Raw genomic sequence first — 27,310 nt, 5'->3', positions numbered from 1 at the left:
CAGGGTCAAACTTATAAACCCAAAACAGGACAACTTGCCACAGATTTATGTTAACGTTAAATTGTCATATTTTCCTTTAAGCTAAAGAATTAAGTACAACATTATTCTAATAAAAGAAGATTATTTTTTGTATCAATGATAGTGACTTGTTTATCTATTTGTAAGTATAAGGTACACTCTTATGATGCCATTTAATGTAATAGTATATCCTGTATTTATCCTGCTTTGACATGAAATAAGGTTAAATTGATGAAAGACCCCCTCCTAAATTGTTGAAAGCTATAATTTTGCACCATGATATTAGGGTGTAAACTAGATATACACCCAATCTGGCTAACTAAAGACTTATTTCGGAACCCGTCTATCACAGGCACTTGTCTCAGAAAATATTATTAAGGTATTTAGGGAAAAAAATTCTAAGACATAAGTGCCTATGCCGTCTATTTATAAAATAAGCATGGACATGCATAAAGGGGGTCAGAAGGAAGTCTTGTCATGCTAACACCCTCATTGGTTGTTTTGTCGTGATTTATTAGGTTTGAATCTGGTTAGAATCTACAAGTTATTACATTTATAATACATCCTTCCAATCAAGATTTTGCCAGCTTCCTGATCTGTTCTTCACTTTTAAATACTGTTAATTTGGAAATGTTTGCATGCATTTATCAGTGCAATTCTTTTTTTCAACAGATAGTTATATTGCTATTGGAGGAAACAATGATTTATTTTTTGGCTGTAATAAATACAAATAGTATTTATAAAAGACTGCTACTTTTGATTTCATTATTTTCATGATTACTGAGACTGATCCAGTTTTTGAAACAGGGGCTAATGATACCAGTAACCAGAGACTGATCCACAATTTTAACAAGAATGTGTCCACAGTACACGGATGCCCCACTCACACTATCATTTTCTATGTTTAAAGGACTGTGAAATTGGAATAAATTCTCTAATTTGGCATTAAAATTAGAATGATCTTATCAAAGGGAACATGTATACTAAGTTTCAAGTTGATTGGACTTCTACTTTATCAAAAACTACCTTGACCAAAAACTTTAACCTGAAATTTGCACTATCATTTTCTATGTTCAGTGAACCGTAAAATTGGGGTCAAAACTCTAATTTGGCATTTAAATTAGAAAGATCATATCATAGGGCACATGTATACTAAGTATCAAGTTGATTGGACTTCAACTTCATCAAAAACTACCTTGACCAAAAACTTTAACCTGAAGCCAAAAACTTTAACCTGAAATTTGCACTATCATTTTCTATGTTCAGTGAACCGTAAAATTGGGGTCAAAACTCTAATTTGGCATTTAAATTAGAAAGATCATATCATAGGGCACATGTATACTAAGTTTCAAGTTGATTGGACTTCAACTTCATCAAAAACTACCTTGACCAAAAACTTTAACCTGAAGCCAAAAACTTTAACCTGAAATTTGCACTATCATTTTCTATCAGTGAACCGTAAAATTGGGGTCAAAACTCTAATTTGGCATTTAAATTAGAAAGATCATATCATAAGGAACATGTGTACTAAGTTTCAAGTTGATTGGACTTCAACTTCATCAAAAACTACCTCGACCAAAAACTTTAACCTGAAGCGGGACAGACGGACGAACGAACGGACGAACGAACGGACGAACGAACGGACGAACGGACGCACAGACCAGAAAACATAATGCCCCTCTACTATCGTAGGTGGGGCATAAAAAAGGGGGTTTATACCAGAAAACAGAATACATATCAACAAGTTGATTGATGCAAAAACATTGGTAGATGATTTTATTTTCAAAAATCATCTGAATCAAGATCAAAGATGGGTTACGCCCCCTTCACCCACTCCTCCCCTATGTATCCACAACTGTTAACTTCCTTGATAAAGATTTTACTGTTGGTAACACTGTCAGTCATATAGCTTGCTTGTTCAGAAAATATGCCATGCAAATGCAACCCAACTATAAAATAAGTACTGAAAGATATCATACCTCAAAATAGTCAAACATCTATACTCTAAATGGACAGGAGTCCAGCAAGACAACTTGTAAATAAATATAAAGAGACACCATCTGTTGATCAACATCTGTTTTTTACATGACATATACAACTTAAGATGAGCATTGATTAGTCAAAGAGGTTGAAGCTACTTTTTTTAAGTACCATAATCTTTTTTTAATGTCATTGATTGATTAGCAAATTTACATAGAAGGTATACACTCATGTACAATAAAATTTAGTTTTAAAATGCACCCTATAGTAATAGTATAAAAACGATAACCAGGTGCTCCGCAGGGCGCAGCTTTATACGACCGCAGAGGTCGAACCCTTAACAGTTGGGGCAAGTATGGACAAAACATTCAAGCGTGATACAGCTCTGAATTTGGATTGTGATCAAATTTTTGACATTACATGGTTTTTTTTTACACAAAACAAATGTCAAGATTTTACAAATCAATTAAAGATTTCTTCTTCAAACTTTTTAAATCTAAAATTAAATAGTTGACACAGCATAGGTTTCTGACACAGAATGAATGTGGTCTAATGAACTTAAAAGTTTTTTTTTGCCTTTGAGCAATTCACTATGCTGTTGAATATTAATCCTCTCAAAAAAATGTTTGAAAAAATTTTCTTTTTATTTATGAAATCTGAAATGAGAAAAATTTAAACCCCCCCCCTTTTTTTCACATCCCCGTTTCCCTTTTTCCAAAACTGATATCAATTCAAATTTCTAATGGAGTTTGCAACAATAACTACTCTTTTAAATACATCATAAAATATTAAAATGTAAAATAAAGTGCTTGTTATCACTGAATGGTAAAGATTGGTTGGTAGTAAAAGTGAATATACATTGTTTATTGTATAAAACAATAAAAAAAACTTCATCAGCAACATTTTATATTGGCAAATTACCAATGAAGTTATTTACATAAAGTTATTGGCAAATAAAAATAGAAAATGACATCATAGTCATGTCTGGCAAATGTCCAACATACATTATCTAAAAACATTTTAGATAAGATAAGGAAAAAAAGCTTCATCAGCAACATTTTATATTGGCAAATTTCCAATGAAGTTATTTACATAAAGTTATTGGCAAATAAAAATAGAAAATGACATCATAGTCATGTCTGGCAAATTTCCAACATATATTATCAACTACTATTCTATACAAAGAAAGATAACTCCAATTGAAAATTAATTGCTATTGCACAATATTGTGCAATTAGATATTTCTTGCTATTGTGCAATACTGTGCAATTGAAAATTTCTTGCTATTGCACAATACTTGATATGGAATCCTGATTTGGACCAACTTGAAAACTGGGCCCATAATCAAAAATCAAAGTACATATTTAGATAAAGCATATCAAATAAGCCCAAGAATTTAATTTTTTTTTAAATCAAACTTAGTTTAATTTTGGACCCTTTGGACCTTAATATAGACCAATTTGAAAACTGGACCAAAAATTAAGAATCTACATACACAGTTAGATTTGGCATATCAAAGAACCCATTTATTCAATTTTTGATGAAATCAAACAAAGTTTAATTTTGGACCCCCATTTGGACCAACTTGAAAACTAGGCCAATAATTAAAAATCTAAGTACATTTTTAAATTCAGCATATCAAAGAACCCCAAGAATTCAATTTTTGTTAAAATCAAACTAAGTTTAATTTTGGACCCTTTGGACCTTAATGTAGACCAATTTGAAAACGGGACCAAAAATTAAGAATCTACATACATAGTTAGATTCGGCATATCAAAGAACCCCAATTATTCAATTTTTGATGAAATCACACAAAGTTCAATTTTGGACCCTTTGGGCCCCTTATTCCTAAACTGTTAGGACCAAAACTCCCAAAATCAAACCCAACCTTCCTTTTATGGTCATAAACCTTGTGCTTAAATTTCATAGATTTCTATTTACTTATACTAAAGTTATGGTGCAAAAACCAAAAATAATGCTTATTTGGGCCCCTTTTTGGCCCTTAATTCATAAACTGTTGTGACCTCAACTCCAAAAATCAATCCCAACCTTCCTTTTGTGGTCATGAACATTGTGTTTAAATTTCATTGATTTCTATTTTCTTAAACTAAAGTTATTGTGCGAAAACCAAGAATAATGCTTATTTGGGCCCTTTTTTGGCCCCTAATTCCTAAACTGTTGGAACCAAAACTCCCAAAATCAATCCCAACCTTTCTTTTGTGGTCATAAACCTTGTGTCAAAATTTCATAGATTTCTATTAACTTAAACTAAAGTTATAGTGCGAAAACCAAGAAAATGCTTATTTGGGCCCTTTTTGGCCCCTAATTCCTAAACTGTTGGGACCAAAACTCCCAAAATCAATCCCAACCTTCCTTTTGTGGTCATAAACCTTGTGTTAAAATTTCATAGATTTTTATTCACTTTTACTAAAGTTAGAGTGCGAAAACTAAAAGTATTCGGACGACGACGACGACGACGCCGACGACGCCAACGTGATAGCAATATACGACGAAAAATTTTTCAAATTTTGCGGTCGTATAAAAACAAAGGTTCAAAGTTAAAAAAAAATAAAGAAATATGTTTTTCTTAACTTTAAATTGGCTGCTGTACTTCCAAGTAGATTTCATACATACAGCATGTCATTTAAAAATGCAGGAACACACAATTGTATGCATTGCCTGTAGTAAATTGTGACCAGCCCATTACAAACTGTTTAATCAGCAAATTGATATTCACAAAAAAAAATATTAGCTGCAACAATTTCACACAAATTGTATAATCATAATCTTAATCGATGCATTTAAAAGTCAACGTACAAATGAGATGTAGTATAATTGTCAAAGAGACAGCTCTCCACAATAGACCAAATGACACAGAAATTTACAACTATAGGTGACCAGACAGCCTTCAACAATGAGCAAAGCTCATACCATATAATCAGATATAAAAGCCTCAACAGGATAAATGTAATACAATGTACAAGAAAACAAGAACAACTGAATAACAAAATACTTATTTTAATTTTTTTTAGATATTTTCAAAAAAAAAATTTGTTTCTTCCAGTAAATTTATCTTGATAAAGATTTAAAGATTGATTTAACTAAAATTGATCCCTCTGTGTATACTAAATCATAACTAAAGGTTTATGATAGATATGTAATCATTGAAAGAAATAGACTGATAAATGTAATGCAACCAGAAATGTTTTAAAGCTGAGTAAAATAAATTTGACTTTGATCGAGTAGCATGTGGATAAATTACTATTCAATCATTGGACTAACTCTTTACAGAAACTAGGAAAATGTAAAGACAGGACCACCATCATGAGTTTGTGTTTACCTTCCAAATATTACAAACTGAGTCCATAACAACTTTTTTTGTGAAAATACAACTTTGTTATCAGTACAAAATCTCATCATAGGATCTTTTGACTAGGTTTCAAAAACATTTTCTACTCTCGAGAAAATTATTCAAAGGTTGGAAAACATGCACACAATAATACTAAATGCTTCAAACTTTGAAAATTAATTATCAAAAAATCTTCCATGTGCTTTTTAACAATAATGATAATGAAGTAATTACTTTATCAATTATAATTCTTTGAAACAGTTTACTAAAAAGGAATAAAAACATGTGTGTCCACAAATTTATTAAAGTTGCTCAAAATGAAATACCAACTCACCTTTTGAGAATACATGCATGATATGCCATGATTTGCAGTTTTCACAGCTCTTAGTATCAACACCTTCACAAATTCTATGAAGTTTTTTGAATTCTCAACATGATATACTGTTTTTTTCAAATAAAGTAGTTCTAGTTTAAACAGTCAAATACTTTTTTCAATGAATAGGTACATCCACACAGATAATGTAGCCTGCTAATTGAACTGAACTTCAGTTACTATGAAAACCATACAGGCAGTTTGGAATGTGCTTGCAGTTAGGCATTACCGATTAAAATAGGCCCATGGGTTTTTAGTGGAATAACTTAGAACTGAGTTATAAAGTCAGAAAGTAAGAATAAAGCAGAGAAATGTGGAAGCCAGCAAGGTTCTGGGTACTGCAAATTCAGAAATTATTGCAATGTATTTATTATTGCAAAAATGCGACAGCAGTTGTACTCACAAATTTAAACTTGCATTTTGAAATTCTCTACATGAATACATTAAAAATCGCATTTTGGTCTAAAATGACAAAATCTCAATAATAAATGCATGCAATAATTTCTGAATTTACAGTACATTGCATTAAACTTATAAAAATATGTTTTAAAGAAGGATTTTCCAACGAAGCAAATGCTTCAGAACAGTTTTAAGATCTAATTGGTATGCAACACATACAAACATACATTCAGTTATTAAAAAAATAGAGATTGCTCATAAAACCTATTTGCAAAAAAACATATATTTATTTAAACAATTCACTGCAAATTCTAACATACCCCTGGATTGAAATAATACGGAAAGTTCCATCCTAATTTTCCTTCTCTGTGATATCCGTTCTGTAAATCTATTCCACTGAATGACATGGCCATAATTCTTACAACTAAATGATCCACACCTTCATTTAGTCAAAATAAAAAATCTTTACCCCACCCTCTCAATAAAAGTTAATAGTTTGTAGAGCTTTAGATGATTTGACAGATGGAATAACGCCCCGCCCCTAGACATACAGGAGTCAAAGGTGGACTATACTAGTCTTAAGCTAGCATCATCTGATAACAAATTAATCTTGTATAATTAAGCGATGATGGACTGCGATACTAGTGTATCATAATAACAGCAGATTCTTAGCGGTGGTTCAAATGACAATGTTTACATTAAAAGTGTTGGGTGACTGTCCTCCATGTTAACGGTACTAGGCGAAGCGAGAATCCCTGACGCATGTCTCCAACAGGTAAAAGATGAAAGTATTTCTACTGATTGTTATCTATAGCCAACACCTTCCCATGTTTATACGAGTAATCAAATAAAGATTTCTTCTTCCGTGGACCAAACCCTATCAGTTTCCGATTTTATATTAGAATTAAGCTAAAAATAAATACCAAAATACAGATGAAGATAATCCGCTTGTTTGCCAAAAGTTTATATGTGGCTCATTATGGAGTTGTAAATACTGTACGATAACAAGGCCAGCAGTCACCTGACTTCAAAACACATTACCCAACACTCCAATAGTGGAAATCAAAAGTTAATGCAATAACTTTCATATTTTTTCCTAGATGCTTTTAAACTTGTATATAACAATGCCAAAATGTATGTACAATTTTGATAGACTAAAGAGACAGTTTGTAAAGACACCTGTCTATTGTTGAAGACTGCATGTTACCCTCTAGATGTCCTTGGTTATTTTGTCAATTTTGTTTGCCTTCTCATTGGTATTTTGAGTATATTATTTGCCTTGCCTCATGGCTGTATACCCCATATCTCCCTTTTAAACTTTATTAACATAAATTTATTTTCAATTTTTAAAAACTTGGGATGCTTTAGAGCTAGTCAATTTAAAAAGACACCTGTCTGCTGTACTCTAGAATATTTTTTTTTGTATTTCAATTGAGTGTCTCATTGATGTATTCCCAACATTTTCTTTATCAATGCTACATTTGTTTTCATTTTTTTTAGACTATCGGGACTTTTAAAGCAGACAAATTGTTGACACCTGTCTTTTGTTGAAGTTTTATATGCTGTCTCATTGATGTATATGCCAAATTTCCTTTTATTCATAAAACACCAAAAATGTATTTTTACAATTAGGACAAAGAATTAAAGTAAATGACAAAAAACGAATGTACTATTATGGCTGACAAAAACATTAACATTTCGGCTTTTAATATCACTGATCTTTTTTTTTAACTTCAGTTGATGATCCAAATACTTTGAAATATTACTTATGGAAAGAAAAATTTCTTCTTTTTACAATTACTGAAAACTTAATTGCACCGCAACAAACAAATGCCTTCTGTCTAAATGATATTTGATCATGCCATGTGCCAGCACTGGTACTTTGAACACTTCAGCATACTTGTTATTTCTTTTTATACAAGCTACTAAAACTACCGTTTCACGCCACTTATAGTTAACCAACAATAAGAAATCGTGCAATGTCCTTGTGTTAAGTAAGTACATGCACTTGCCATCGTGTCCTAGATTGTCATTGAATGGAAGAATTGCATCACCTTCTATATATGAACAATCTCATGGTGTTAAATTATTCTCTGAGTATCACCAATTTCTGATAATTTATTGATGGAAAAATTCTAGTTTTATTGAATGAAAGTATTACTTCATCATCTTTAGATGACAAAGTTTAAGGTGATAATTCTCTAAATTAATATAAAGGATTTCTGAAAGTTTATTGATGGAAAACGTTAAGGTGTTTTTGTCCGTGTAGATATCATTATGACAATCAATGAATACACAAATACTGACTTGAAAGCTTCATAGCTGATTATCTTAAATACCATAAGCTGCTTTAGTCAGTAAAACTACTAACTTGATACATTCCCAACTTCTTAACCAGTTCTATATACAAATACGCAGCATTGACTATGGCCTTTTATAGCAGACTATGAGGTATGGGTGTTATTCATTGTTGAAGGCTGTACAGTGAGCTATAGTTGTAAATTTCTGTGTCATTTGGTCTCTTGATGAGAGTTGTCTCATTGGCAATTATACCATATCTTCTTATTTCTATATGATGGCTGACACAATTACTTTTTTCAAGTCCAAATAAGTGGATTAAGTAACTATGTAGATCAATGTACGACCTTCAACAATAAGCAAAACACATACCATATGGTCAATGAAATGAACTTAGTATCCCTACTTTACAATATACCAATGCATTAAAGTACTGCTTTCACTTGCCCTATATATCTGTAAAGATTGCATAATTCTAAACCTCCATAACTATTATGTCACCTTACTTTGAGGAGGATGCCAAAATTTTAAGTCTTGAAATGAAGCAGATCTACATTTTATTTTCAACATGGATAACCCTGCACCTTTACCAATTTTTTAATTTGATGTTTATCTTCTTCCTACTTTAAAATTTTTGAATATTAGTCATAAATATCTGATAAAAAGTAAATTGCATTAAATACTGGTACATGTATGTCATTTAACTAATAAACCATATCTTTCTGTAACGAAGCATTTATTTTTCTACTGAAAAATGATTCCCAACATAACATGCAAGAAAATTGCATAAGTACTTTTAAATTAAAACCAACAGAAAAATTATAGAAAGTTAGCATGGACCCTTTAAAATCAAAATGGATTGATTTTTGCTTGCTCTAAGAAATAATAATTATATTAGTTGTTGCAAGGTTTCTTCAAACTTTCTGACCTAACTTATGACTAAAGATTTATAAATCCCACATAACCAAACGGACAACAGCAAAGGCTTTTACATATTTGCTAGCCAAGGGATACAATCCAGACCTTACTGGTCACTAGAGTATAAGGGATCAGATAGAAACCTCAAGCTAGGGAAGATAAGATTTCTATTTATGCTGGAAAGGAGAAGTAAATTTACCATTTCTTTACCAATCTTTACAATCTGCAGGGTTTAAGAAATCAAGACATTTCTCCATGTAACTGAACAGCAGGAAACTTATTCATTTATAGATGCTCAAAAATAAAAATTAACAAGAATGTGTCCATAGTACACGGATGCCCCACTCGCACTAACATTTTCTGTGTTTAGTGGACCATGAAATTTGGGTTAAAAACTCTAATTTGGCATTTAAATTAGAAAGATTATATCATAGGGAACATGTATACTAAGTTTCAAGTTGATTGGACTTCAACTTCATCAAAAACTACCTTGACCAAAATTTTTAACCTGAAGTGGGACAGACGACGGAAGGACGGTCGGACGCACAGACCAGAAAACATAATGCCCCTCTACTATCGTATGTGGGGGCATAAAAATATCTTGTGTAATCCCTACGTCCAAATGGAAAAGAAAATACAAGGAAATATTCATCCTTATGCATAAGTGATTATTACAATAAGGAGAACTATCATGTAGCATACCCACTGAATATTGTATATTGGATCATTTGTGTGTTCAATAACATGTCTATTTAATCATTGAAATTATATATTTAAATGTTTTCACATATAAAAATCCATTTTTCAGCAGCTTAATCTTTATTTGGGATTTTTAAAAGCAACATTAGTCCTTTTCAATGCAAAGAACACCTTAATATTATTTCTAAAATTTGACTTACCATGCAGGCCAACTATACAGACATGAAACATCCAAACTTTAGCTGATTTTTAGCATATTCAATAAACTTTTATAAAAGGCATGCAATTTATTTGATTATTCTAAAAGTCTTCACCTACCTGCTCAGTTTCCATTTAATTACCCAACATACAAAGCAATTTACTAATAATCCAAATTAAAAATTTGCACTTCACAAAGAGATTTTAAGTCCATTTATATCTGAGTGTCAAATATTAATAACTATATATATATAAATATATTATCAACAAATAAAATGAAAACATTTTCTACACATTAACTTCAGTGTATTTACGTTATTAAATATAATTACTGTGTGTTTGCCTCAAGAGTTAGGGTGTGGCCACTTGACATAAAACTGTTTATATAATCTGTACATACAAATCTATCATGACTTTATATATTGATGGCTGATAATAAGTTTTTGATGACAAAATATGATTACTTTTTATTGTATTTCTTTATTTCTTACAATTTTATTTCCAGTAACACCCATTTCCTCAACAAAAGCAATTTAAGATAATACCACTTTAGAAAAAAAACCTTCAAATCTGTGTACAAATAAGCTGACGGGTCATTTTACAATGATGCAAGTATATCTCCCCACTTGTTCTAGCCAAAATACCAAACAATGAGATTCAATGTTAATGGAATCATTTCCAAAAACAGGACATCATACAATAAAGAGTCCCATGGTGCTCAGGCCTAATTCTACAAATCATGTTAGCTACTTTTTAAAGCTGTGACAACAAGATACAAGTATATGGCCACTATATATAATATTCAGGTAAGCTTGTACTTTCTTTTTTTTTTTTTGCTATGGAGAAACACAACAATACATTACAGTTATTCTGTTCAAAAAATAATTTGTTCAATTCACTCAACTTCACTGTATTGGCATTTTTTTGTTACTAAATGTGACATTGCAAAGACCATGTTTTACTTCGAGAAAAACATAAGCTTAACCCATATTCTGTTCCTATTTTTATGAAAGTCTAGATGGGGTCTCCATTCTGTATTTTTTTAAATTTTGGCACTTTTTCTCAATTCTTTATTTCTTCTGCATCTTATACCTTATTCTTTATATTTAAGTATTTATTTACTTCATTCTTTATTTTTGTCTTAAGTTTTTCCCAATGCTTTATTTTTTTCAGTCTTTATTTTTCTATTAGATCTGCTAACCCAATCCAAACCCTCATATATATATAAATATGTAGAAATGGTAAAGTCTGTATTTTACAAATCAGATCAACATTTACATTTTTTACTTCATATGAATTAAGGTGGTACCTAACACTACAGGGAGATAACTCTGTAAAGTCAGCTAAACGTTTTAATTACGTTGTGTTGTATAGGGAATATTAAGCTTCTTAATGATCGAAATTGGTGTTTGTCAAACCGCTATATAACCAGTGTATTTTTTCTGACAAAACGATTGGTTCAATATTTTGGAATTTTTTATATTTTGTTAAAGGGTCAAAGTAAATACTTCGTCAAAATTTAATTAAAATTAAACGAGCCAAATTAATTTTAGTGAAAGTGTTAAAGGAGGTGTGAAGTAAACTGGGGAGGGTCATACAAGTAAATCACAGAATAGCTAATCACTTGCAGAAAAGAAAGTTGTAAATAAAAGTGGTACAACTGATAGTCAAATGAACTTGTAATTTGTTAAGATGTGAATGTAGAGAGGATACCTGTTGTTTATACAGGGACTATCTCTGTCTATCATAACAACCCCTAATCACCTCTCTCCATTAAAACCTTTGTTTGTTTTCATGTCAAATGAAGATTTAACATAGAACTTGTGTCAGCCAACACATGACACCCAAACTACACTGGCCCTCAAAAAGCTTTTCTGGTCACTATGCTGACTCAGCAAATTTAAGCAGAATTTTTCTTTTAAGTTCTTAATTTAGACTTGCATGGTATTTCTCGTCACCATGATTGACAAAATGTTCAAAACTTGCATATAATTCAAGGACAACATAAATATCATAAAAAAATTAACACTTATAAAATCATTTCTTTCAAATTATTATTTATTTATTTTTTACATCTTTTCACAATTAAGGCTTGTTAGATGATACCTTTACTAACTGTGGGAAAATAATAATTGTAAAAAAAACCTTGAGAAGGTCAGAGAAAAAATAATTGTAAAAAAAACCTTGAGAAGGTCAGAGAAAAAAGTCAATTGGTTATGAAGAGGAAAAAGATGTACTCTCCTTTATGGCTAATCTGAAATCCATTACTGAAATAACATTTTTTTATATATCCATAAAATAATTAGCCCACTGTTTGTTTTACATAACCTTATTATTTCGATGTTAAGATCTAGGCTAAAGAAAGGTTTGTTATTCTAATGCATGAACCTAACAAAGGTCAACACTTCAATACTCTCTAAGTCAATATTTTTGGTAACTTTTTAATCAACTTGACAGATATACTAGGTTAATTTAATCAACTTGGAAGGTCAATTAATTTTGAATTAATTGTCAATGAAGGAAAATTTATTCAGAGGCCCAAGTTCTTACATCAGTATATCAAACTTTGGCCTGTGAAACTTTCAGACTATTTTTTGAATAAACAAGACGACAGTCCAGAGATAAAACAAATCCTTACAGAATACCGTGGATTAACTTAATCACGGACTAGATTTATACTGGGAAACCAAGTTACCTGGATCAAAAGACCATCAGTCTTTGAAAGGTAGCAATGTGTATACAGTAAACTATCAAATGGCTACCGAATTTGTTTTGAATTATTCCATGTCCAAATACACAATTGTATCATGCAGTTAGATCGGCTCCAAGTCCATGAAGTAAAGCAAATATTGGATAAAATTTAGATTGGATTTGTTCCACCTTATGATTTTAAACTTTCATCATTTCAACAGCATAAATCACAAGACCACTACAAAATTCAGCATATATGTCTTTTTTTTATTATTACATCATTAATTGGCCCTCAGATTAATGTAAAGATTTTGTTATACATGAAATTCATGCAAAAACAGCATTTAAAAAAAAGAAAATCTTAACAATTTCAAACCACAATGCATGTCAAAAATGACATCACGACTGTTGAATGCTATAACAACTATCTGTAGCTAAGATTTTATAGGTATTCATCATATATAGTAAAGACAGGAACTCATCCACTAAGAAACAGGGCTACAGTAGAAATATTCTAATGGTTTTAATAACTAATGTTATAGGTGGCAACCAAGGAAGGCTAGGGTGTAGGTAACAGTTAATAGATATGTCGGATGATGCCACCCGTTATTGAGTTCAAAGTGACAAACTTATTCTCTGCATTGTATTTCATGAATGATTATATCTTTTTGCTTGTATGGCTGTAAGAAAGATTCTAATGATAGATAAATTGAATATAAATGAAACATAAAAAACAGGTCACAGTGACCTTTTGTGATACTCCCATATAAGTATTTTTACATAATCTTTTCTATTGAAGGTAACTTGGACTTGGTATGTAAGTTATGAACTCAGAAATAAGCGAAGTTATAAATTTCAAAGAAAATGAATAAATAAGTTGTATGGCCTCTATAATAGGACATAGTCAGTTGCCCAAAGATGCTTATTCCTATCATAGTAAAAAGATTGACATCTATCAATTATTTTTTAAACTGGAAAGGTTTGAACTTGGATGTGAATTAGCAATGATTAGTCCCTGCTTTATTACTTTGAGACTAAGTAATATGACTATAGGCCTCAAGAAGATTGTTGGGGACCTATGAGACAGCAGAGGTTGTATCAAACTGCTGAAACTAAAAAATAAAATGTACTTCTATCAAATCTTGGAGATTATACACTCCACTACTGCAGAATGGTCTAATTTGGAGTTTTAACAACACTTTTCATAATGATAACAGTTATTGTGTTGATCATCAGATACTTTGGAATTAAAACGTCCCATTATGTTGGACCTCAATTGACTGAAAAATTGTACACAAGACTTGCAAGTGTACATTCCTGTAAGGTGTCAAATAAAATCAAGATTTGACACACTAACATGTGTATGGACTGCTGCATTAATTGAATTTCATTAAAAACCTATCCAAAACTGACAACTGAAACATGAACATTGGCATATGTCAAATTTTATACATGTATTAACCTTTATTTCAAATAAAAAAGAAATGTTGAATATTGTTGTGCAATAAGGATAGTTACTGTGGTTTTTATGGCCACATACCCCTGTGTATATAAAATTTCAAACAATCCTAAATAGTAAGGGACCATGATAGGACTCCTTAACAGATTTTAGAGGAGATTTTTTTTTGAAGTTACTGAAGACAAACACCATGTCATGTTCTCATTAAAAGCAGCCTTTTGGACAAGTTATCTTACCTGATCTGAACTGTCATCATATTCTTGTTTAATGGTGACCTGAATTGCTTCATAATCATCAAATAACTCATTATATCTGTTTATTGACAAGGAGCTGAAAAAGAACAGATTTTGTTATAAGCGATATTCAGAAACAATGCATATTCCTTTCTGAGTTTTTGTTATTCCCTCCAGGCATAGGTTAATCAATTTAAAGTTCAAAATAAGAGTCTTCATAAAAAGTCTCTTATTTTTCCAGTTTTACTTAGAAACTATAACAGGTTATTTATCTGACTTGGCATTAAATGAAAGCTTAAAATATGTGGATTGATGGTTTGTTGAATTCTAAGCTCCTTGAGAATGTAGAGTCCAAGATCCTGCTTAAATATCCTCTTTTATTATCTTTTAATTTCTTTACCAGTCCTCAAATTTCATCAATGATGCAGGTTTCGAAGGAAATAGACCAACAAAGTGAAAGAGACCTCCAATTCTTATTTATTTATTTTCTTGATGTATGTTTCCCTCTAGAAGATTATTTTTTGTAGTTGGGATGCCTTCTTACCAACACATATACCTCAAGTTTAAACATTTAGGTTGCTGTATCATTCATGCTCTATCATATAGTCTATATTCTTTTTATAATTGTTTCATCCTAAATAATGCCTCTTACATCAATTCATAACATTGTATCAGTTTACTGTGGATTCATTATATTCTTGGAATACCATTTTTGTGGATTTAATGGTATAATGTAAACACCATTTCTCTAATTCTATGGAAATATATCCCTTTCTGAACCCATTGTATAAAAAAAATATAATGAACGTGTGGTTGTCGGTGATCTCAGAAGATGATTTGCTGAGTCAAAGGGTCATAACCTTTCTAAGCTCCCTGAAATGATCAAAATGTTCTAACAGGTGTTTATGAAATTGACAACTTCGTGGAAAGTGGAAGGCACTCGAAGGGGATTTTGGTTTGGAAAAGAAGGAAATTGATCTTCTTATCATTAGAGAAGCAGATTATTACATAGTAATGCGTGGATTATCGGATTTATCTAATTTCGATAGTTAAATTATAAATTTTAAAGTCCTCGCCAACGATCGGACCTTAAAATTGATAATTTAACTATCTCGATTGGATAAATCTGATAATCCACTTGTATCAATGTAATAATCTATATTTCTCTAAATCCACACAAAAATTACAATCAAAGAAAATATATGAATCCACAGTATAAAAATATAGGAACATTTGGTTAATCAGTCTGTGTCTACCTTTCTATTCAATACTGGTTTTAGTTTTGTTAGAGGTAATTTACAATGAAATTATGGTCATAACATAACTAAAGGCTGTTGTAAATTGGAGTATACTAGAAGAGGAAAAAATCTCAACCACTTACATTTTCTTGGAGTCAAATTTTCCATTTCATTTTCCATTTCAAAACATTCTACTATTTCATACTCACAATATTTTATTTGCTGTCTATTTGTTTGAACAAAAATGTGTCATTTTATCAATGCAGGAAATTATTAAACAATTTTCAATAATTACTATCTGAATTTACAAATTATCCATACAAACACTCATAAGAATGAAATTTCTATACGGTAATACAATTTTTTAGTACTTGAAATGAAAAAGGAAATCAACCCCTACTTTATCACTTTATAAGTAATGATCAATATTCAATAATTATATATATATCATAATGTCTAGCCAAATAGATCACCTTTTTCCCTATAAATACACTGACCACCTGAACGTTGTCCGCTATCAATTTAATCTTTTGAGTCTATACCGTTATCGTAGTCGAATATTTAAATCGTATTGATATCTTAACCAGTCAATTGTTAGACTACCTTATTTAAATGTAACAATTTATATCGCTTTACGTGTCAAAAACTATAATATGTGATTATCGAGTGTTCTTCAAACTTTTCTTATCTTGATAAAATGATTGAAAAAGTGTCACAGACTTCCTCATTTTCTATCTTTAACCCTGAAATAACAAATAAAATAGCTCTTCTAACCCTGAGAGATCTCAAGTATTGGTACCTTTAACTTACATTTTAGGTATGCAATAAAAAAATGTATTCTTTATCTAAGTACTCTTTGTTTATATCTTTATACAGGTTTACACATTAACAGTAGCTATAGGACTCTACTTTTTTTTCAGGTACAATACACTCAATAAAATGTAAAACTTTTGATTTTTTTTCCATTTCCTAAGTTTCAAAACCAACAGTTTTCAATTGCAAATTGTATTTGCTGACATATTTAATGCTGGTACAACTTCTGTTTGAGTTACTTTTTGGTGCACATCAATTAAAACAACCAGAAAAATGAACCCTTTTGGTTGCATTAAACACTATAGAATAATATATACCTTTCTTGAGTTCTCATGATCTGCTCAGCCCCATCTGAAAAAAATTTGTAAAAAAAGTCAACTAAACATCGTAAAAAATATTATTCAATTATTTATATTCCTCTAGGCCTTCATAATATACATAAATTTAAACCATAACCAACAAGGAAATATAAATTAATAAGGGATGATTACTAAATAACTTGAGGCTTTAAGGAGACTGAATAGCTTACTCATTTGGTAAAAATATGCCATATTGATAAAAACATAAAAATTTTAACATTACCAAGGATGGATCTACATGCATTACCAAAGATGTTGCAATTTCAATCATGACACCAACCTTGTGCACCCCATGTTCTGTTGAACTTGGATTGCTGCTTTTAAAAAGTTTTTCTGTTATACACACATTTTCAGAATGTTAGAGGAGTTTTGTCCTCATTAAATGTACCTTAAAAAATGTCATTGGTTTATTTAAAAATTATTGAAACAGTAAGTAGAATGGAGCATAATATGTTTTAGAATTTTATCAGATTGAAAAAAACTTTTTCTAAACAAATAATTTAAAAATTCTATTTGAAATAGAAAGCAAGACTGAATTTTGTTGTCAGAAATTTTTTATCAAACCTCCAAGTTAAAAAAATCTTATTTTTTTTTCACTTGATAAGAATTTTGTATTATATTTCCATACCCCCCCCCCCCTTTTCCCCCAAAGACAATGAAAAGGTGCTACTTTTTGACTTTTTGATAATTTGACTGGTGAACTTATTAAAATAGAGCCTGTGACATCACTGCATACACTCCTAGATTTCACAGAGAAAATAAAGCCTGAGAAACCAAAAAATGCATAAACCCAAATCTTCTTTTGTTCATATCAGTTATTTCACTTGTTTTTTAAATACAAAAGGTATCGACATGAAACCTCACATTTGTCAACTTGTTTGTGGATCAAGGAAAACAAGTTCTAAAAATATAACTGTGGTTAGACTTTACTTATTTATTACATTTATGTTATATTAGTGTTTACTTTAATTGTCTTTATAATTTACCTGTGATTCACTGAAAAAGTTCCAACTAATTACATGGTATAGGTATTATATAATCAATCTGTACACAAGTAAATAAAATGTGTTCAAAGGGACATAAATCTAGGAACATTTCAAAATTATTTTTTTTTCCAACGTAACAATATCTTTATTGCATATTTGCTGTAACAATTTACTAATTAAGTTTACAGCTTTAACTTAGTATCCCTCATGTTAGCTTACCTAATAGTTAAGGGAAGCACTATTTGGAAAGATATTATTTATTCATAATATTAGTATTCATAACATAAGACATTTCACAAAATATATTTGATAAATTATTGTGATTATTCACATACATTACATTTTGGTTTTTTTTTCTCTTTTTCATAGTATAATTTATTTTTTCCCGAATCAACTTCGTTATCGGTATGATCCGTGTTTCCATTAATATTGGGCACAGTGTTGTTTTTCGCATGTGCGTTATCGAGTATGGTTTTGATGTGCGTCGTCTAAATATAAATATTATCCACTGGAATTTACGATTATATATGGTGAGTTTACTATTCAAGTTTTCTTTAGTTATCTACAGATCTTTTTTCGTCGAAATGTATATGTGTAATGCACAAATAAGTTGGAACACTCATCCGAAATGATACAAAATTTATCCACATTAATTAATAAACGTACGGATACATTTATACCATAACAATTCTTTTTATCTTTTGTAAATACACATTTTAAAATATAAAAAATGCAGTATAATTAACATGCGATGACTCATGTAAATTTCAAAACTTATCTCATTTGGAAAATTAAATTTTTTTTATTTAAATTTTGTTTGTTTGTCCTTTTTATCATGAATACTCTTTCCTTTTGAAAGTTGGAATTTTTAAAAGCAGGCACTTATTGTTATACATGTACATTTTGTATCAGTGTCTTATAACAAACAACTAAAACACTCACGGACTAAGTTCCTAACATGAGTATCTGTAGTTCAAGATTGCTCTGACTCCTGGAGACGCCAGAGCAATCTATGACTAGAGTACATGTATGAGGAACTCAACCATCCTCCATTTAATCTTAGTCAGAGGAGTAACAAAAATGACATCCATTTTTTTATAAATACTCTCAACGTTTCGGTTGTAACTTATCCAATAAGGATTTTTGGCATTATAGATACATTTGAATCTTTCAAAATTTTGATGAAATCACCATGTAAAACAAAATTATGAGGACACTGAAAGCTAATTTCTAAATTTATTTCCCCCAAAGACTGCATAATAAATATATAGTCGTTATTACTAATATTTCACAATTTCCTGAACCACACTTGTTTGCAAAGTTTTATTTTGCAGTTTCTTTGATTCCAATTTAATATACCTTTCATATCAAATTTACACTAAGAATTGTTTTTTCTAAGGAATATTTTGAATTTTTTATTATAATTGCAAACTTAGCAAAAATTCACATTTTTAGTTTTACAGTATCTTTTACGTTCAGGATGTTTACCAGATATTTGGGATTTGGGATTTGATTAAACATCATGACCAGGAGAGAATTTTTATACCAAGTTGAATTTTTTGTTCCAATAACACAATATTGAACCATAACCAGTCCAAATAGGGCATTTGCTAATATGATTTAAGCAAACTTGTATCCAATGTGAACATTTCATACATTTTTTAAGACATGCATGCATTTCTCTTTTTTTATTTGGTGTTGCAACTTTAATAGAAATTTTCACAATAATATTGAATATTGTTCTTTTTGAGAGAAAACCAAATCACAAAACTACATGTAAATGATACACAACACTGTCTTGGTCATCTGACAGCTGTGCAAAAGGTCAACCATCACAACTTTAGTCTTTATATAGCTACATGTAGGGGCCTTTTGGGACTTTCTCCCAATAGCCCTTACAGTTACAAGGCAACCAATCCATAACTTCTTTTTCAAATATACAGAAAAATCGTTGTCTTTTACCTTATTAATTTCGTTTTTAAATATTCTCCCGAAATTCAATAATTTTGTGGTATTTATGTTGGTCAATTATATACATATTCTAAAGAAAAATTAGACCAACATTCAATGACCTGGATCAGCTGATATGCAATTACTAATTTGTTTTAATTATATTTAACTGCAATTAAACACATTTCGACTGAAGTATGTTTACAGGAAGAAATACCAAAAACATGTTTATGTTGTAAATAAAGGAAAATTCCTATTGACAGATTGAATATCGATTGTTTTTATGCTAATCAGCTGACTTTCTGTTTCAGCAGCCAGTGCAATTTGTATCCGGATTGAAAATGAATGACACGTGAAGTGAAAGAGATATTATTACAGTATATGAATAATATGAACATTTTCTTACCAAAGCAATCGAATTCTGTGATATTTTCCCCGTTACCCGTGTCGGATATCTTCCCGTCTGTCGCCATGTTTTGCCCATTACCACGCCTAACATCCGGGCAATTTTGACTGACACACCCACTTCTCAAGTAGGTGTGCATAAGAGGTCAACTTCAGGTCGCTTTCGATATCTATCACATACATTTTTACATCGAAATTACCACAAAACATACTTTATTTATTCAGAAATAAACGATTAAAAAAAGACGCTAACATATAGCTATTAAGGATTCATTTGCAAGGCCGTATATAAACTACCGATGAGGCAGACTGCCTCGTCTGATTTTTAGGTATAAAAAAAATGAAAAATAAGAATTCTTTTAAACTCTTTTAAACTGAGATTTACTGTGCGTATTGGAATGTGTGTCTTTGTTCCACATTGGATAGAAGTATAGGGGAGGGTTGAGACCTTATAAAACATGTTTAACCCCGCCGCATTTTTGCGTCATCAGTTTGCGTCTGTCCCAAATCAGGAGCATCTGGCCTAGCTTTGTTACATTTTTTTTTTATTTTAGTTCAATTATATGTTCACACTCCAGATGCTGGATTTTCTCGCTGCGTTGAAGACCCAATGGTGGTCTTCGGCTGTTGTCTGCTCTTAGGTCGGGTTTTTGTCATATTCCCAATTTCTATTCTCAGTTTATTTTATAGAATAAAAATCGAGATAAGCATCTATCAGCCGGCTCTGGTTGCCGAATGCATTTCTCCATACAGTTAATATGAAAACAGAAACGATAAGTAAGATACAAAAATTGAGGTTATAAGACATATTCTGAACCCTAATATTACAATTTTCGGACGGCGGGCTTCGCTCTCTTGTCCCCCACTAACTGGGGGTCTTAGTCGGCGGCCCTCAGACTCCTTCCTCCTCTGTTTTTGGAGACCCAGTTACGGCCCTGATTTGAATAGGTTAGCAGAGAGCGTAATTAAAATCTAATTACATGCAAGAATACTAACATAATACATGAATAAGAGTAAAAGAAAAACAACGGTTCAAGGTATGATGAAAAAAGTCATTTATATATATAAATGTAGTGACTGTATACATAGTGAATATACATGCACTTGTCAGTTTATGGCTTCAGGCTATCAATGAGGTCCTCTAAAAATAACTCTGACCAGGCATTACCGGCAATTTGTTAACGCGCCAGAACGCTGTGCGTCTCGTCTATACACTGAGACTACTATAGCACTAGTCACTCAGGTCTACATAAAACTCATCAGTGGCGCTCGAATCAGTGAAACAAGATGTAAATACAAAGTTGAAGAACATTTAATTTAAAACCTAAATGTGCAAGAAGTTGTATCAAATACGATTACGGCAGTCTATGTCTGAGGCAGGGTAGAGTAACCGAAGTTATAGTGAAGAGTTTCAAATAGGCTTAATTCAACTTTTACTTAGTAGTTAATAATTTTGAAGAAAATGAACATCTGATATTTCATGGCAACACAAAGGTGTTGAAAACCATCTCAGACGAAATCATAATTAAAGCACAACTCGATGGGTCTATATGAAAACTCATGTTCAGCTGATCTATCCGACTTCAAAGATGGCCAGATGTTAGTAAACTTTTGTGTTACCTAAGTGATATAGATATGTTAATTGCTCTCGCTGCATTAATAATGCCTTTTGTAACTTTAAATAATCAAACTAAAGAAATGGATCTCCTATTACCTTTTCTGGATACTCAAATTAAAGATACAAATCCACTCCATCGCGGTCCTGAATGTGCATCAAATATTTGCAACTGCACGTTTAGGCAAGACTGAACAACCATTCATGACGGATATAGCATATAAGGCACGACATCAAAAAATCAATGAAGGGTAAACAAACTTAATTCAAACAGTTTGGGGGTCAAAATTGCTGCAAGTTTTGTTTAATTGACATCGATTTTATATATATCTTTATTGGTTAATCAATGTTTCCCGAATTAAGTTAAGATGGGGGGAGGAGGTAGAGGGGTCAGTGAAAAAGACTATACGAATTTAGTTTTTTATCCTACATTGGACTTTTAATGCTGTCCCTAACCTAAAAAATCACGTTTAATCCACCATTTTTACCTTTTAAAGTAAATGCCTGTCCCAGTTAGGAGTTGATAGCTGTTGTCAATGCGTTTGACCTTTTGATTTTGCTTTCTTGTAAAGGATTTGGTTGCGAATTTTCCTTGGATTCAGATATTTTTGATATTTTACTTTTTTAAATTTTCCAAACGAAGTCAATCTCCGCATGAAAAAGTCATTTTTTAATTATATTGTGAGAGAACTCCTCTATATAACGGAAAATAAAGTCAAGGGTACTGCAAACTTCTTTTCTTTCTTCCTTAGAAATTCCTGTATGAAGAGAGCCTCATATGAATAAAGAAACAAGTCGGCAAGACAGTTTGTTCCCATGGGAATGCCGATTGTTTATTGAAAACACGTCCTCCAAATGGAACAAACATGTTGTAAATTAAGAATCAAGCATCCTGAACCATTAGACGAGATACTTGTATCTCTTGTTATTCATTTTTTATGAAACAAAGCAGGACCGATCCTTCAAATTTGTCTTTTAGTTTGGAATGGGGAATACTCAAGATTAAAGTGTAGAAAAGTCAAATGTTTTAATACTGTTGCAAGATGAAAGAGTCTTAGATTGTATGTACTCTAAAAGATCTTTGTAACTTTTTGATATCTACTTTTGATTTACGCCACATCTAGAAAATGTAGCTTCGCAATAACTTCGAAGCCCGGCTTTGATTGCTGATAAAAATAGTTTTAATGGAGCATTTGGAAGAACCAGCATCTTACCTAATGATGGAGCATTTACATCAAGTAATTAAATGTGTGCCTTTGCTGATTCTGTTAACGTTTCGTTGGTAATGGATTTCTGAACCAAACATTATAGAAGGCAATTTTGTCTGATCGTTTGCCTGTGGTAGCAACAATCTAGACTTAATTTTATTTAGATACGTTCAAACCTAAACATTTGAAAGCTAGTGATGTATGAATATGTATAAACGTTAGGAGTAATATGACCAAATGGGACAAATTAGCAATATAAACAAAAGGAAAAAAACAACAGCTAAATTCATCTGAGGTAAACTTTACTTGACAATTATTGGAAAATATGACCTCAGTATAAGTAAATTGCTAAGGGACAAAGTGCGCAAAACTCGTACAATACAGTAAAACAACAAAAGACCTCGTCATTCAAAAATGTGAAGAAAAAAACAAAAACAATGTCCAAAAGTTGCAAACAATAAGAATAATGTAATAGACAGCAACCAACGACAAATAAAGAACATATAAACCATGTTTTCGCAGACAAAAATATAAACCATGCAGTACACATCCAATGAATTAAGCGTAAAGATGTCAAAAGTCGTATAAGAACAGCATGATGCCGGCTTTGAGCAATGTCAAAGTGTGCAGGATCTAGGACTAACAGGGTTCAAACGCGTACAGCCGTACACATATTTAGTTACTATAGTAATTGTCAAAAACAAATGTATCTTCAAAATAACAGTTTGCACAAGTGTCAAATGGCAACCCATATATAAAAAAATAACCAAGTTCATGCTTCAGATATTTGATCAACCTTGTTCTTTAACGAGTTTGGACGTTATTTAAAATTATTAGATACATGTAGTTTAAAACGGAGAATTTGATACAGTTGTGTATGTATAGATAAACTTGATATAGAAGCACTCTGACAGTGGTATCTACCAATTTACAAATATATATATATATATAGATTAAAGGGAAACTTCGCAAAAAAATCAAAAATTGATATTATGTCCATTCTGTATAAAAATGCTCAAATTTTTAGATATAAAAGTTTTATTCCGCTAAATAAGAGATCACCATCGATTTTAAATTTTGAGTATCAGTTCTCTGCGCTCCGCGATCTTGTCACCTTCTCCGATGAAAAATCCCGATATGTCTATAAACCACAAAGGAACAAAACTACAGTAAACGATGTAGTCGTAATTGCGTGTCGATATCTTGTCAATCGTACGGTTGTTTTATCTGACTGACTAACTTGATACGGAAAATGGTCTTATTCTTTTTAAATAACCATATAGTCTGTTATTTTTAAACTGATAATATTGTAATTAGTTAAAAAGTCAAAGTTCAAATCATAAATAAGTGTTCCGTGGAAATTGTTTTCGAAAATCTAATTCGTTCATAATTCTTTAAAGTAATAAACTTTATTTAAATAAATTCGGATCTTCCCTCATCTGATCACCAGTATGGCTAAAGGTATTACTCCCAAAGGTATTGGAAGGGGTGTAAGGTGACACGTGCAGGTATTCAATCGATTTCCTGTCCGGCGGGCTTGCAAGTTCATGCATCGTCTCACTTCTGTAGGTATTGATCAGTGTACACGACCGTAACTTATAACTTTCCATTTTGAACTATCAGGTGCATGTATAATATACATTTTTGTCTTGCGTGTCCGAAAGTGATATAATATACTAGTCATTACTGAACTCATACGCTTGTTTATAAATAACATTTCTGGTGTAAAGAATATTATTTATAAAAAAAAAAAAAATACAAAAAAAAAAATTTGAAGAAATACAAATCTATTTACATATTTTTCCTAGGATTAATTTGGGAAAATGTAATATATACTCGTTGTCAATAGTTTAGGACAGATTGGAACATACCAGAATTATTGATTTAAAAAAATGTGCGCACTTGTCGACGATTCGTGTATACATACGCCTGGGTAGAAAGTTACGGAACTATAGTCAGTAGCGCAATTTAAAATATGTATACATGTATACATTGAACATAAGAAAGAAACATACATTTTGTGTAAATTGTGGTAAAAGTTTTGTAAATAGACTAGTCCACGTATGCCAACAGTATGTAATCAACGAATTCGATAGACTATTGTATACCAAAAGAAGAAAAAGAAAAAAAAGAAACAATTTGATTTAAATACAGGTCAATTTATAACTTGCTTTGGTTCATCGCAGTTAAGAACATAGTAAACTCACAGATTTATATATCAATTAGATTGTTCTCGAATAAAGGACGAAATTCGTCATCATCACAATTGTTCCAACATTCATGTAAAAAATATGCAACTGGACGTACACTAATAATCCCCAAGGGATGTGAATATTTTCTAGGAAAACTATTGAGTATCAATTTCGGGATTTATTTTCTCTCTTGATATTCAATGACAGCAATTTAAAGAATAAACTGCTTGTCGGATATTTGTCCGCTTTAGGGGTATTCTTGCAAGTTGAACAGACTTATAATAACATTCAAAAATAGGGAAAGATAACATTAAATTCGTTGTCTTTTAATTTTAAACATCTTTGGTCAAATAGTTATTTAAGTATATATATACGTTGGGAGACGACGATTATTATAGTAGTCTCAGATTTTAAGGACGTTCCCGGTTATGAATAAATTTGGTTGACGTTATTCACACTTGAAAAGAATATCTATTCGTAATTTTTCGATTCCATTCCATGAAGATCCTTAAATTTCCTGTCAACTTTTTAAACCTCTTAAGTACAAAAGTATTTTTTCTTTATTCGTACATATTATATTCCGCTTCGGTAGAGTTATCTTCAGATAGTTTCAGATATTAATTAATTAACATGGCTTTCAAAAGTCTAAATGTAAGTGTTCTCGTACATTTTTCGCCTAATAAAGACAAATAAAAATGATTTAGTAAAGCTATATCTAATTTCTAAGTCCCCCTTTTTTATGAGACATTAATCAAGGACAAGACTTGTATATCATTTCATTCTGACATATGAATTAAGTTTCCCGTCTTTAACCGAAAATTGTGTATTTCTTAGTAAATTAACTTATTTGAATTCAAATAAATAATAGCACCAAATATAATTAAATAATTCCACGGCGACCAATTTTTATTTGTCACCAACTTGAATATGTATATTTAATGTGTGTATTAATGCTCCCACTGATCCGAATAGACAGTCACACCTGGCAAGGTGTGCCCTAGAGGCGTGGTTAAATACCGAAGTGCAAATAACAATTTACCTTTCAACAAGCCATCTACGAGTATTGCCACAGAACCGTGAATACACACATCGTATAAACCTAGTCATAGCAGAGATAGTAAAAGGTCAATAAGAGTACACCAACATATTGTCTTTACAGATTATTGTACTTTAATTTGTTCACCTTATCAGTCCGAAAATGCATTTATTAAAAATAAATTTATAACTTTTTGTGTTGTCTACAAAAATAATTCGAATATATACGTTTAACATAGATAATTTATTTCACGAATGAGTACAATTGAACGTCTGTGCGTTTTATCTTCTTATTATCGGATGGTTATTAGATAAAGCATAAGTCATCGGCGCGCTTACGATTACGTTAAAATATGATTAAAAACCAAGACTTTTAATGATTGTATTTTAAATCCCAGCATGCAAAAATCAGGAGAAAACGTCACGACCTACAGGAAGTAGTTGATATTTTTTCATTAAATATTGAATTTCTCCTTTATTACTGCACATATAGCGATAAAACTTTGTGAATATATATATTATGTCATAATGAACATATTTAAACAATAAGTAAAAAATCGTGAATTTTCCCTTTAAGGCCGGCTTTGAGGTTCGTCGGAAAACGTTGATATATTAACTGGATTCAACTCCATCAGGAACGCATAAACCAAACAAATATGATAGCCAAAGGATGTATGAAATATACTTGACTACTCGAGGAGCAACATGATCAAAATTAATTGAAAGAATAGCCATGTCACTGAGGCAACGCATGCAAAAAATTATTGTATATCTTATTCTGGGAAAACGTGATTGTTTTATTAGTTGTTATTGGCTTTGAATTTCAGTAACTTCTAGTTATCTTGGACACTATTTAATGTCTACTGTCATTCTACGTGTCAGGTTTTTTGTTTT

At 31.2% G+C, this 27,310-nt stretch overlaps 1 protein-coding gene across 5 annotated transcripts in view; it reads right to left on the bottom strand.

Annotated features, from left to right (window-relative positions):
- Nucleotides 1–20,507, bottom strand: part of LOC143042038 (uncharacterized) — a 49,370-nt gene extending 28,863 nt beyond the window's left edge. Inside the window, exons 1-3 of one of the 5 annotated variants that reach the window (XM_076214263.1) lie at nt 20,368–20,507; nt 16,984–17,017; nt 14,619–14,712 (exon numbers count right to left, since the gene is read on the bottom strand). In XM_076214263.1, the coding sequence (XP_076070378.1) occupies nt 14,619–14,712; nt 16,984–17,017; nt 20,368–20,506 (267 nt within the window). In that variant the 5' untranslated portion in view covers nt 20,507. Of the gene's footprint in view, nt 1–5,681; nt 5,712–6,439; nt 6,575–10,352; nt 10,383–14,618; nt 14,713–16,326; nt 16,374–16,983; nt 17,018–20,367 lie in introns of those variants that run through there. The other 4 variants (XM_076214270.1, XM_076214267.1, XM_076214264.1 and 1 more) reach the window with 4 other exon arrangements.
- Nucleotides 20,508–27,310: the final 6,803 nt, after the last annotated feature.

The sequence above is a fragment of the Mytilus galloprovincialis genome, chromosome 8, assembly GCF_965363235.1.
Source record: "Mytilus galloprovincialis chromosome 8, xbMytGall1.hap1.1, whole genome shotgun sequence".
NCBI classification, from domain to species: Eukaryota; Metazoa; Mollusca; class Bivalvia; order Mytilida; family Mytilidae; genus Mytilus; species Mytilus galloprovincialis.
Note: the sequence above shows the minus strand (reverse complement) of the source record. Positions and strands in the feature narration are given on the sequence as shown.